Raw genomic sequence first — 14,010 nt, forward strand, 5'->3', positions numbered from 1 at the left:
CTTGCCACCTCTCTCCCAGGCTGGGTTAGCCACCCTGCCTTGGACTCTATTAAGATCCTTATGTGTCTCTGTCACTGTGGAGATATACTGTGCTCTGTTTTCTTTTTTTTTTTTTCGGTACGCGGGCCTCTCATTGTTGCAGCCCCTTCCGTTGCGGAGCACAGGCTCCAGACACGCAGGCCCAGCGGCCATGGCTCACGGGCCCAGCCGCTCCGAGGCATACGGGATCTTCCCGGACCGGGGCACGAACCCGTGTGCCCTGCATCGGCAGGCGGACGCTCAACCACTGCGCCACCAGGGAAGCCCTCTAACTGTTTTCTTGCTTTTCTATCTTCACCCCCCATCGTGGCTCTTTGAGGGCAGTGAATATATTTCATCTCTTCTCCTCAATGCCTAGCGTAGTGTCCAGAATGGAGTAAGCATGAGTAAGTTTATAGCACTGTAGCTCTTTTTCTGTGCAGTGTAGATACAGGCAGCTAAAATATTTTTGTCTACTCAACAATAGGAATTTACAAGCACATGTCTGTCTGTCCATTATCTGTCTGACAACCTATCTACCTACCCATCTACCTCCAAACCTTTCCAAGACAGATTTTAGCTTGCTTGGTGACCACTAACAGTAGAGTAAGACGTAGTGAGAAACAAAGCTAACAAATAATCCATTAGAGAAAACACGTTCGTTATTGGGATCTGCTGTATGACAACAGTATGTGACAGCACCAACATGCCACTACTTCCTTTATGTTGTTGCAGAGAAATAGCCAGGTCATGGGACACGGCTAGAGAGGTTTGTGCAATGATATTTGGGATCAGAAACCCCTGTTCCCACCTTAGCTTTGCCATCACCTAACCAAGTGGCTTTGGGCAAAAATCGCTTCACTTCAACTGTCCACACACGTACACTGGAGATAAGAAGACTGAGTTCGCAGTGCTGACGGAGAGTCAAAGTCAATGCTCTGTACTGATGTGAGAAGAGTTTCCCTAAAGCCTGCTGCCCTTCTCCCTCCTGTATCGCTTTGTACACAGCAAGGCTCTGCTCCACGCTGTAGACACCACCGGCAAGATCCAGGAGCCACCCTTCAAACACGAAGCAGGAAGAAGACAAGGAAAGGACAACTTACTAGCACAGTCCATGGCCATGAAGCCAGCATCCTCGTTTTCCATGAAGGGACAGCACAGGGTGAGGGAAGCCAGATACAGTAGCTATTTAACTACCCAAAGGAAACCTCCCCTCTTGGAACTGGGGGTGGGAGGAGCATGTGAATGAGGAAAGAACAAAAGGAGTACAGTACACTGTGATGTGCCTGGAACCATCTGCATTTGCAAACTGAACACCGGCAGAACTTCTGTTGTTTTTCTCGTGTGATTTCTGTTGGAATTCTACACGGGAATTTTGGCGCCAAACCACTTATTATTTCACGTGCTTCATTTCTTAACCACTCCCTAAGTCACCCCCTCTTCTTGCTCCATGGCCCTACTCTCCAGTGTTTTGCATCAAAGATACTCGATAAAGAGTAATAGCAGATTGGACTTCCTTAGTGCCTCCTGTGGGCTAGAGCTAGTTCTATGCACTTAACAGGTATTCGCGTCTTGAGTCTTCACACTGACCCTAGGAGGTGGGTACTATCACCATCCAACTTTACAGATGAGAAATTGAGGCACAGAGGGGTCCCTCAAGAATGAATGAACTTGTGAGTTTAACCTCCAGTACCCCTAGAATTGTAAGATAACACACCACATAAATATAGGGCTTTGAGTCAAGTTGGAAGAGTCATGATTATTCAACAACTTTCTTATAAGAAATGTTAACTATAGAAAAGAAAAAATATAAAGAGAACTTATCGTTTAGCTCATGGTAGCGTTATCCCACTATCCAGAGGTAAATCCCTTTTTTACTGTAGAAATTATTTATTTTTTGTAACATTTTTAATGTGGAAAATCGTTTTATCTTCTTTTGGATGTATGCACCTTTTTAGAAAAACCTTAAACTGGATCTACACTGAATATCATTTTATATCGTACCTCTTGCACGTCCGTGGTGTTTTGCCACTAAAGACTTTGAAAATACGACTTAAAAAAGGATAATATCGGGGCTTCCCTGGTGGCGCAGTGGTTCAGAGTCCGCCTGCCGATGCAGGGGACACGGGTTCGTGCCCCGGTCCGGGAAGATCCCACATGCCGCGGAGCGGCTGGGCCCGTGAGCCATGGCCGCTGAGCCTGCGCGTCCGGAGCCTGTGCTCCGCAACGGGAGAGGCCACAACAGTGAGAGGCCCGCGTACCACAAAAAAAAAAAAAAAAAAAAGGATAATATCAAAGTTTAACCTCTTGGACAATTTCAGTTATTTTTAGGATTTGTGATCAGTCATTTACTTTTAGAAAGTTAATGTTTGCAAATTGTAAAAAGAGTAGGGTTCATTGTAGACTATTACTTTCAAAAATTTGGAAAAAATTAAAAAGACATAGGAGAGCCCTCCGTGTAACCAAATCTGGTGTTAGTGCTTAGGCTTCAAGTGGACGAGTCACGGTCCCTGCTCTCAAGGGACTGCCTGGGGGTGGGGTGCAGGTGTAGAAAGAGGTAGACAGAAAATCATAAGATATTACGGGAGGTATCTTTACAGTGAGAACAGCCTCCTCTCCCACTATGGAACCAGCTGCCTGCCTGCATCTGTACACCTGCAGAGTCTGCCTGCCTTCTTACTGAAGCCCAACCCTGTACCTGGTGTCCTGAATCCCATCCTCTCCTGCAACCCAAGGACTTCACTCCTTCCGCTGCTCCCTCCCTTTGCCACACCTTGTATCATCTCTACTGGATCATTCCCCCGACCCCCAAACATGTCTAAATATCTTTTATTTTAACACTAACCCACCACCCCTCCCCCCACACACACACCTTGATCCTATGACCCTCTCCACATCCTACCCATCTCTTTGCATTTTGTCATTGTGGAAACTCTCAATCAATCTTTCCTGTTTTCACGGTGTCAACCCTCATCCTCTTTTCAACCCACTCCCATTGGGCTTACGTCTTCCGCTTCACTGAAACGGCGCTTACCAGGGTCATTACCAGCCAACATTCTTGGCAAATCCAACAGCCACTCGACACAGTAGTGCAACCCCCTCATTCCTGAAACACTATTCCCTAGATTTCTGTGATGCCTTGTACTTTCCCACCTACTTCACTGTCTACTCCTTACCACTCTCTCTTGCAAGTTCTTCTTTCTTGGTCCTGTTTCTAAGTGTTTGATGCCCAATCTTATGCCCTCTTCTCAATTTCCTCTTTCCCCTATGAGATGTTTTGTCTCATGCCTCTATGATTCCCAAAACTATATCTTCACATTTGCCTCTCTCCTCTGAGTTCCAAACCTAAATGTACATAATCTCTTGACCTGAATGTTGAATAGGTATCTCAAACTTAATATGCTCCATGCAAAATATTTGAGGACAACTCTTCCCCCAACCTCGCCACCCCAAAGCGCTCTCTGTCATCTCAGATAACGTGACCACCCATCCAGTTGCTCAGGTCAAAACCTAGTGGCCATCCTGGATTCTGCTTTCCTTCTCCTCCCACATCTGACCCATTAGCAGATTCTGCCGGTGCTTCCACCAAATTATACTGTAAATCCTGCAACTTCACACCACGTCCAGAACTGCTACATCCTCAGCCCAAAGCAACCGTCTCCTAACTGGTCTCATTGAGTCCAGTTCCTCATATGATAACCAGTCTATAGTAAACACTAGTCTATCATATTCATGCGTAAAACTCTCCAATGGCTTCCCGTTGCAATTAGAAAAATTTCCAACTTCTTTACCACAGTCTACAAGGCCCTTCATGATCTGGACCCTGTCACTTTTCCCCCATTCACTCTGCCCCAACCAAATGAAGCTCTCGTTTATTTCTTGAAGGAGCAAATTGCATTCCTACCTCAGGGCCTTTGCACAGGCCATTCCCCTTCCAGAATGACTTCCTGCTGTTCCAGCTGCTTCCTCCCAACTTCCTGGTTTCTTCACAAATGTCCTCTTTTCAGAGACACCTGTTCCTGAATATTTCAGCTAAAGATGTTCCACTCTCAGCTAAAGAGCCCTTATCCCTTAAATTACACTCTGATTTTCTTCCTAGCACTTATCTCTACCTGAAATTATTTTATTTACATAGTGTTTATTTCCTACTTCCCCTCCACGAAGAGGGTAACCTTCACTCAATTATTGCTGCATCCTCAGCATCCAGAATTGTGCCTGGCACTTAATAGTTAATAAATATAGGGCTTCCCTGGTGGCGCAGTGGTTGAGAGTCCACCAGCCAATGCAGGGGACACGGGTTCATGCCCCGGTCCGGGAAGATCCCACATGTCGCGGAGCGGCTGGGCCCATGAGCCATGGCCGCTGAGCCTGCGCGTCTGGAGCCCGTGCTCCACAACGGGAGAGGCCCGCGTACCGCAAAAAAAAAAAAAAAAAGAAAAAAAAAAAGAGAAAGTTAATAAATATATATTGACTATTGAATGAAGGGCAGAAGGTATAAAGAGTTTATGCAATGCTATAAGCATCTCAGTTTTGAAGCACAACAGAGACACAGCATTTATAACCCCATCATCCAGACTAGCAACATTATAGTGTATTCACCTCCAGTTATTTTTAATATGTCATAGATGCTAAAATCAGAATTATACAGTACAATTTATTCTGTAGACTGCTTATTTTTAAAGTTACATAATGGTAGCTTTTAAAACTGTATTTTCCTCCAGTTTTCTTAATACGCCATACTTTTTAAAAAAATTAATAAACCTTATTTTTTAGAGAAGTATTAGGTTTATAGCAAAACTGACCAGAAAATACAGAGATTATTCATATACCCCCTGCTCCTACACATGCATAACCTCCCCTCGTATTGATATCTCACACTAGAGCGGTACATTTCTTACAACCAATAAACGTATATTGACACACCATCACCACCCAAAGTCCATAGTTGACGTTAGGGTTCACTCTTGGTGTAGTACATTCTATGGGTTTGCGCAAATGTCTCATGACATGTAGCCACCATTGTAGTATCACATAGAATAGTTCCACTGCCCTAAAAATCTTCGGTGCTCCAACTAATTCATCCCTCTCATCCCCAACCCCTGGCAGCCAGCTGACCCACAGTTGTGCCTTTCCCAGAATGTCAAATAGTTGGTCTCATACTATGTAGCCTTTTCAGATAATATGCCATAAATTTTAACATTAAGGCTACACTGTACTGAACAGTCTATTTTTAAAACTTGAAATGGACCATGAATATTTTCCCTATATTTAATAAGCAGTCTGAAAACAATTTTCAATGAGGATGTATCGTTTATCACTATTCATCTATTTTAGGATATTTAAAATAGTTCTATATTTTAGTGGTAAAAAACACCATGTGGGAGATATAGCATGGGGTTGAGTGGACTTCTAGAAAGCACTGGACCTGAGTCACTTGTCTAAGCCACTCAGCTGTGTGGACTTAGACAAGTTTTGTTTTAACAACTCTAAGCTTCTCTTGGCTATTCTATAAAATGGAGATAATAACCATGCTCTTATCATAGAAATATCAGGGTATTAAGTGGAATAACGTATGTAAAGCACTTAGGACAAGTGTTCAATAAATGTTCATTAATATTGTATCAATCCTCTGCCTATAACTGTTTTCTTAGAAGTTAAAAGTGAAGTTACTGAGTAAAAGGATCCATACATTAAGGTTCTGAATACATATTATCAAGCTACTTTTCTCAAAACTTGTACCAATTTCTATCCTTAACAGCAATGTACACAAGTGTTCCTCCTACTGCACTGTAGACCATATTACTGATTTTAAAGCTTTGCCAATTTGATGGGCAAGAGGCTGAACACTTACTCTCTAACATTTCTGATTACTAGAGGTGAAATCCAACATTTTCTTTTCTATGTGTTGAAAATTTGAATGCTTTTCTCTTGTGAATTATCTGTTCATGTCCTTTGTTAATTTCTTTAGGTTTCTCTTAATGAGTTGCAATAATATTGATTATTTTATTGGTTAGAAATAGCTTTGTCTTTTAATATTATCTATGGCTTTCAAAAACAGTGTTTGTTTTCTTCCCTGACTACAAAAGAAATTAGTATATATGTTATAAAGAATTTGGAATACACAGACAAGTACAAATAAGAAAATAAAACCTGGGATCTCAGATAGAAATAACATTAAAATTCTAGAGTACCTCTTTCCATCTGTTTTTTGTTCCTCCATTTATTATTTAACACGTACTTCCTGGGTGCCTTCTATGGGCCAGGCACTGTGCTAGAGAAACAGTAGTGTCTATATTTTACATAGGGTATATAATTTTTTAACAGAATCGAGAGCAAACTATGTCTGTGTGTATAGTCCTCAAAATGTTACTTTTTAAAAAATAACTTTTTGTTGAAGAAAGTATATATTATAGCTCAATGAATTTTCACAAATGGAACATAGTCATGTAACCAGCTCCTGGGACAAGAAATGAAACATGATCAGAATTCCATAATTTGGAAATATTTATAAATAGTGGCCTTTGTCTTTGACAAGTAAAAATTCCTAGATGTACAATTAGCACAAATGGTATCAATCTTTTTTAGGCTCCGCTTACCACCAAATGGCTACCCAAAAGTTTATTTCCTGTAAGCAATGTGAGATCTCCTTTTGATCTACCTATATTTTCTCCTTGAGTTTTATTCTTTCACATTTTAACTCTGTAATTTACCTATTTCTGTATATAAACTGAATAATCCATTCCTTCACTGGTTAATTTGTCTGGTTTCATTTAACACATACAAAATTTTTCTACAAGTTGGGTCTGTGTCTGAGCTCTCTCTTCTCCCTATAGTTCAATGTCAAAGCCGTGCCAACATAAATCTTCATATTATTGTCGAATTATAAAACATTTAATATTTGGTGGAGCTGGGTGCTCACTATTACTGCTTTCTGTCCAAAACTTCTAGGTATTTTTGCCTATTTATCCTTCAAATGGACCTTATAACAATTTTGTCATATTACAGAAAAGAAAAGGAATGGAAGAAATCTCATTTATTCAAATCTTCCTTTAGATCCTTCAGTAGGACGTCAAAGTTTTATTCATATATTTCCTATAAACACTTCTTATATAGGTTACTCCTTATCTTTCCTTTTAATCTTTTTTTTGTGTTACAGTTACTGCAGTTACTTAAAAATTATAATTTAATTAAATTTTCTACATGGGTGGCTAGAAGAAGGCTATTGATTTTTTAATTTAATTCTGTAGTCTTTTACTTTTCTGAAGCCCACTGTAAATTCTAAAACAATTCCTGGAGATTTTCTTCAGTTTTCTATGTATATCAAATATTATGCAAAAAAACAATAATTTTAATCTTTCATTTTATTTCTTTCATATCTTACTGCGCTGCTCCAAATTCCTAGAACAATGCAGACTAACAGTAGTGACAGAGGACATTCTTATTTTGTTTCCATCTTTATGACAATTTGCCTCTATTATTTTATTGCTAAGTACAACGTTGGCTGTTGGTAAAAGGAAAATATCTTTTATTATGTTAAACAGCCACATATTTTGACTCCTAACTTTCTGGTAAACATCCGAATCAAGGAAGTCTTGGAATATAGGTTTATGTTTCTATTTTTTTGCTTCAGATAAAATAAAGATGATAGAATCTTGTGAGAAATGATGAGATAGGAAGAATACATACTTATTCATGAGTCACAATAATGGATAAAATACGGGTATTGCTTCATTTTGATCACCAGTTACAATATGTATTTTGTCTAATAATCATTGGCTGCTTGCAAACTTATTTTGCCTCCTAAACTGAGGGCTTTGGTGTTACTCTTATTAACTAAGAAAACAGATGAGGTCAAGCAACCCATCTTAAAACAGAAAGGCGAGGTCAAGTCCATTGTCTTCCTTGGGAAAGGACACAGAAATCGATCTTCTATCTGAGACAACAGATAAGAATTTAATCTAACAAATACTCATTAATGGTCAACATGTATAGGGCAATATTCTAGGTGTTATGAAGGATGTTACTAGGATTTTTTAAAAAATGGAATCCTTTATGTTTGCTAAATTTATCAGAAGAAAATTAAATACATATACAAAAGCCCGTGTCCAGAGCTGAAAATGACAAGTGGCCTATACACATGCCTACGGGTACATTATGTTTAGAATGCAATTACTGATAGGCCCACACACTTTCATAGAGTTGTTTCTTGGCTGTGACATGCACTGAAAGAAGAAAACAGCTCAAGCTCTTCCGGAAGTGTCTTCTTTACAAGCACCTATGGAAGCAGAGCATCCTGCGTCTACAAAGAAGCTGGACCCTGGGCATCAGAGTTCATTCTTGTTTAGCAACAAAGCACTTTCTAGGTGAATTATACTTTTCCACTCAAAAAGTCAACTTCTCGATTAGCTTACAACTTTTCCTCTTTTGGAAGCACAAGCATTAGGGCACTACAGAACGCTTCGCTTGAGATCAAAACTACTTAGCATTGGCATGACTGATATTTTGAAGGAAGAATTTTTTTCCTAGCTGAAAATCAATTTATAAACAAGATATATTAAAATAATTAACAGACGATAACCTAAGTTTTAGACTCATAACATATTATTGCAAATTTAAAGACTGAATGAAACCAAGGGGCAAACTAATTTCTTTGCTTTATAAGAAAACTCATTATAGCTTACTTGCTTTAAATTATGGCATTGCTTGGAGACTGTCCATGGTGCCTTTCCTTGGCCTTTGACTCATCAAACCCAGCTCTACTGAGACCAGAGCCTTTGGTCCCAGGCCTTTTCTAAATAGAAAATGTGAAAACAAGGAGCTACAAGAGTAGGTGATTGAAAATCAAACCTGGGACAGGAGTCTACATGTCAAAGGCCCAAGAAAGGTCTGGGGTATTCACATTGTAAAACTTGACACCAAAGAATCCTCTGGTCTGTCCCAACTAACCAACATACTAGGAGCGTGGAGGAGAAAGTTGTAGCACAGTTTCACACTTGACTAGGCGAACGTGGTGTGTACAACCCAGAAGACGAGAGGCGGGTCCCTGCTACTTCCCAACCCTGACCCCTGTGGCCTGAGAGCAGAGACTCTTGGAGGCTACCATGTTGATAACATCAGTTAGGATGGCAACCATAACGCCAGTGAGATGATATTACCTAACACCAGATAGAAAGAGAACATTCGACATCAGCTTGTGCCTTATTTTTCTTTAGACTCATATTAATCTTGATGAAATATCGTCCTTTAATTGTGGAAAAATCCAGCAGGAGAATCGACAAAAGGCAAGTTAAACTGAAATGTTATCGTATTCAGAAGGTCGATCACCTTTCAGTAAAAATCCAACAGAAAGAGCTCTTTCTCCATTCAGTCAGAAAGAGACAGACTTTACTAAAGAAGCTGGAAAAAACCCTCCAATTGCATACTGTCATTCATAAAAAATGACTTCCATAATAAGCATCGTCAGATTGCACACGGAGACCTTCTGGTAAAATGATACGCAGGGTGTTAGTCAGACTTGGAAATAGGAAAGCCAGGAGTGCATGGAACTCAAGTCTAAATGCTTCTCTGGGTGGGAGGGAAATATTATTTCCTCTGATAATTGTGTCTCCCTGTCACTCATGGTCCTTCACATGTCAGACATTTTTAATGGTTCGAAAAACCAGCTTTCTCCATTTTATTTATTTTTTCCTGAAGTGTCAACAGAATTAAATTGTGATTGCTTTTATTAAAAACTCACACCAACTGAGATGACAAATAAGACTTCTAAAACTAAAATGGTTAACTTTTTTATGTCTTAAAATACAGTGACGATACTTCTAAATTACTTGAAAATCATATCGAAAATTTCCTAAATAATATCCTAATAACCATCTTAAGCAAATACTTTGATAACACAAGAACTGTTACTGGAATCTCCTCACGGAGTGTATTTCATTATTGAGAATCTCTTTTAAGTCACAGCTTGAACTAACCAAATTAGACAGAGCAGCTGGCAAAAAGTTAAGATTTTAAAAGAAAACGAGGCTTAAGTCAACCATTCGAATTCAGAAATCACACTTCAAGCTAACCAATAGATTGTTAATCTCCTTGAAATTACCTGTACTCTAGATCTTCAAAAGCTAAAAACATGTAATTAAAATATATTAAAATATTCATGTCCTTTACCACAATACATTGCTAATTGGCATGTGAAATCAAGCATTACCACATCATTTTTGCCTGATGAGACAATTTTGGTTTTCTAAAGGGTATTAAGCTAATACATTTATTTTTGCCAGGAAATAATTTTACTCTATTTTGAAAGAAACTAATATTTGCAATGACCAGTCTCAGGTTTGTTGAATTACAAAAATATAAAATGAAGGATTGAAATAAGTATAAAAACCAACGTATTTTTTAAATATTGCACAAATCTAAAGAAGGTAAATAATTTCCGAAGCCAGAGGCTAAGTGAATCTTTCATTTATACTTTTGCTTTATATTATTCGCAAGTAAAATAAAATCAATTTTGGGAAGGTTACAAGCTTAAATAATTTTTCACTACTGATTTTTACATTCGGTTGAATTATTCCTTCATTCTCTTTTCTACTTTACTTATAAGAAAGAGTCCTCATGCCAAGAGGAAAATCTGATATTTCAATATCTGTGTGGATCCCTAGTTCTTCTTTTTTAATTTGGGCTTATGAAAAAACTACATCCACTACAAACCTAAACTAGAACTTTTAATATTTACTTTTATTTCAGACCTTCTCTATACAGTTCAGTGTGAATAATGTTAGTAAACAAATAAAAATCTGGCTATATTATATCCAAACTGAGTTAGGAAGCTTTTCTGTCTATATTATGCCAAGTTAACTACTTTGCCTAACTTCTCACTTTTTACCACATAGTTTGGGCACTGTACAGTCAAGCTTTGTCATTTTTAAGAGGGTAGAGTTTAAAAACAATAGAAAATTACGGCTAATTTCTTCTTGATGGATGCTATTAACACCTATTAACATCAGTAAGAGTAACAGGTTTGAACCCAATAGAAAATATCAGCCTAGTCTGTATCGTTGGAAACAACCGAAACTTAGGAAAGGAATTCTAACATATTAGTAAAATACGGAATTTTTTGGTGCTGTTCTCTTATGAAGGGAATCACAACCATAAGGCAGAAACAGCTTTTGAAAAATAAGTATGATTATTAAGCTTTTAGAAAGGCAATTCTGAACTTGTCACTCACTTGGAATATTTCCACCTTAAAAAATAGTAATGCCTTACATGTAATTTCCTTAAGGAAAGCAAACACTTTAAAATGCAAAAAAAAAAAAAAAAAATTCTGTATTTCACCCTAAGTGTAAAAATAAATATTTCACTAAGGAATGGGGGGAAAATGAAGCACATTTAAATAATTTCATTGCACTGGAAGTTGCCAATTCGTCTGTGAGTAGTTTCATTGCAGATGAAAAGAAATCAAAATACAGGACAGATGTTGAACAAACCGCATTTAAGTTCTGTCACACACTGGCATTTTTCAAATGATTTTGGCTCATCTATGAAATAAGGTGCATTTTGCTTGATTTTGAAAAGGGGAAACATAAGGAAATATTTAAAGGCCAATTGCTGCCAATTAACTTTGATCAGTAAAAGTTCTATTTGAATCTTTCAGATTCTTCTCCTGTCTGAAATAACATACATTTATAAAATCTAGGAAAACAACAACTTGATGATTAATGCCTGTTGGCAGCCCTACCACAAGCTTGCTTAATAGCAGGATTTAAATAAACAACTATCTCTATTATGAAGGGAGTGAAATGTAGTTACAGGCATATTTTCTCATAATGGAGCTATGAAAACCAATATTCTTTATTCTTAAAAATGCTTCTGGGGCTTCCTTGGTGGCGCAGTGGTTAAGAATCCGCCTGCCAATGCAGGGGACACGGGTTCGAGCCCTGGTCCGGGAAGATCCCACATGCTGCGGAGCAACTAAGCCCGTGCGCCACAACTACTGAGCCTGCGCTCTAGAGCCCGCGAGCCAAAACTACTGAGCCCACGTGCCACAACTACTGAAGCCCGCGCGCCTAGAGCCCGTGCTCCGCAACAAGAGAAGCCACCGCAATGAGAAGCCCGCGCATCGCAACGGAGAGTAGCCCCCCGGCTCGCTGCAACTAGAGAAAGACCGCGCCTAGCAACGAAGACCCAACACAGCCAAAAATAAATAAATAAATAAAAAAGAAAAAGCTTCTAATCAAGATCAGCATGTTTGTCATTGCCCGTAACACATTTAACCATCTTACAAAAGTTTCCCCCCAGGTTATAAAGGACAAATAAAATCATCAGCAGTTTGACATAAGGAATTCTGGCAACCCAAAGAGCAGAGGCCTGACTAAAATGTTATACGACCAATTGGGCCAGCCAGACAGAAAAGAATCTGACCCAATACGGTAAGAGTCTGACATGGACACCATATGAAAGGATCACCAATTCTGTTGGATTCTAAAGGTAACCCATCTCAACAGTGATTATGTAACTGAGAAATCTGCAGCTTCTGATAATCAACACAGTTTAATATAAAACATTCTTGACATCAACTTTTAGTCCCTGTCAATAATCATGTGGAATCGAATTGTGAAATACAGCAGCCAAAGTAAAGCAAAACAGAAATTCCATGAAGGCAAAACGCATGACCATATAATCAATAATTACTTTATCTCCTTATTCCAATTATATATTCAAAAAATAATATCCCATTGTTATTTTAGGACGAATCACCTATTTCCAAACATGCAACATGAAGAGTATATAAAATAATCAGAACTTACCTCTAAGTCGTTAAAAAATAGATGTGTGTCTGCCAAGTTGAAAATCATTTCTTCCATGCGTAGTCCAAGGGAAACTGAAGTAGGTGGATCCTAAAAGAAGAATTTTACAGGTCAAGAACATACATACTTCAGGGTACAAGAAATACAGTGTCACGCTGAGAGGGAGTTAGCATCGGGAAAGGACAAAAGGCTTGGACTCCAGCTGCTTTTAGAGTGCGTGGCTTATTCTGTATTTGAACTTCAGTGACTTATTTTATTTAAAAAGTACCTCTAAGGTTGTTGGTACTTTGCCTAATGAAGAAAAAAATTGCTGCTTATAATATTGCAAAAAATATAAAATCTAGGGTTACTTAGACATACAGAGTAGAGGAAATTCAGCTTCACACGTCTGTTTCAGGAGCAAGAAATTCAGTGAATCAGAAAGACATTTTTTTTATGTTCCACCTCAATCCATGAAGTGTCTAAAAGCACTGCCACAAATATCAGAAAATAGATATAATATAGATTAATTTCAGAAGGACAGAAAATACCAATTTCACTCCAGATGATAACTACCATTATTTTGTATTTATTCAGATTGCCCGCCAATTTTGAGTATACTCAAAACGGAAGTGATGGTGGCCACTCTGACCAGCTGGCACCATGCCAGTGCAGGAAGCTGATCCTGACATTCATGTGACACTATCCAGTTATCAAACAGCCAGTAACACACACAGGGGAGCACAGTGGCTTCTACCCAACGCTTCAAGCCTTCGACACTAGTGATAGACAGTCTGTCCCACACAACACACATCCTGATGACATCTGTTGGTACTGAAGATGGGGGATATAGAGATATTTGCAAGGTTTTAATGGTGTTACTATATTCGTAATGCATCCAACCCAGGAAGTAACACTGTTCATGGTGAATATCCTGCATAATTAGTGAAAAAGGAAAAATATTCTGTAGAGAAAGTATTCAAGGATATGTGAGTTTTTCACATTTTTATTGGCATTTTAATAGCAATACCAACTTTCACCTTTATGGCCTTTAAATTTTTCCAAAGAACAATAATTTCTGATATACTCTTTTATTATCACAGCAAACCTTTGGAATCTATGTGGATCATTTAATTAGAGAAACTGTAACTAGAGAAATTATGCCTTCATGTCACCCACCCATCTAGCTGGGGTGTACTTTGTGTATCAC

The 14,010-nt window shown here is 38.6% G+C and overlaps 1 protein-coding gene across 9 annotated transcripts in view; it reads right to left on the reverse strand.

Annotated features, from left to right (window-relative positions):
* EYA1 (EYA transcriptional coactivator and phosphatase 1) overlaps positions 1–14,010 on the reverse strand; it is a 158,916-nt gene that overhangs the window by 35,121 nt on the left and 109,785 nt on the right. For all 9 annotated transcript variants that reach the window (XM_004280580.3, XM_049700465.1, XM_049700469.1 and 6 more), the window contains one exon: positions 12,822–12,911. In XM_004280580.3, the coding sequence (XP_004280628.1) occupies positions 12,822–12,911 (90 nt within the window). The remainder of the gene's footprint in view (positions 1–12,821; positions 12,912–14,010) is intronic.

The sequence above is a fragment of the Orcinus orca genome, chromosome 17 (assembly GCF_937001465.1).
Source record: "Orcinus orca chromosome 17, mOrcOrc1.1, whole genome shotgun sequence".
In the NCBI taxonomy this organism is placed as follows: domain Eukaryota; kingdom Metazoa; phylum Chordata; class Mammalia; order Artiodactyla; family Delphinidae; genus Orcinus; species Orcinus orca.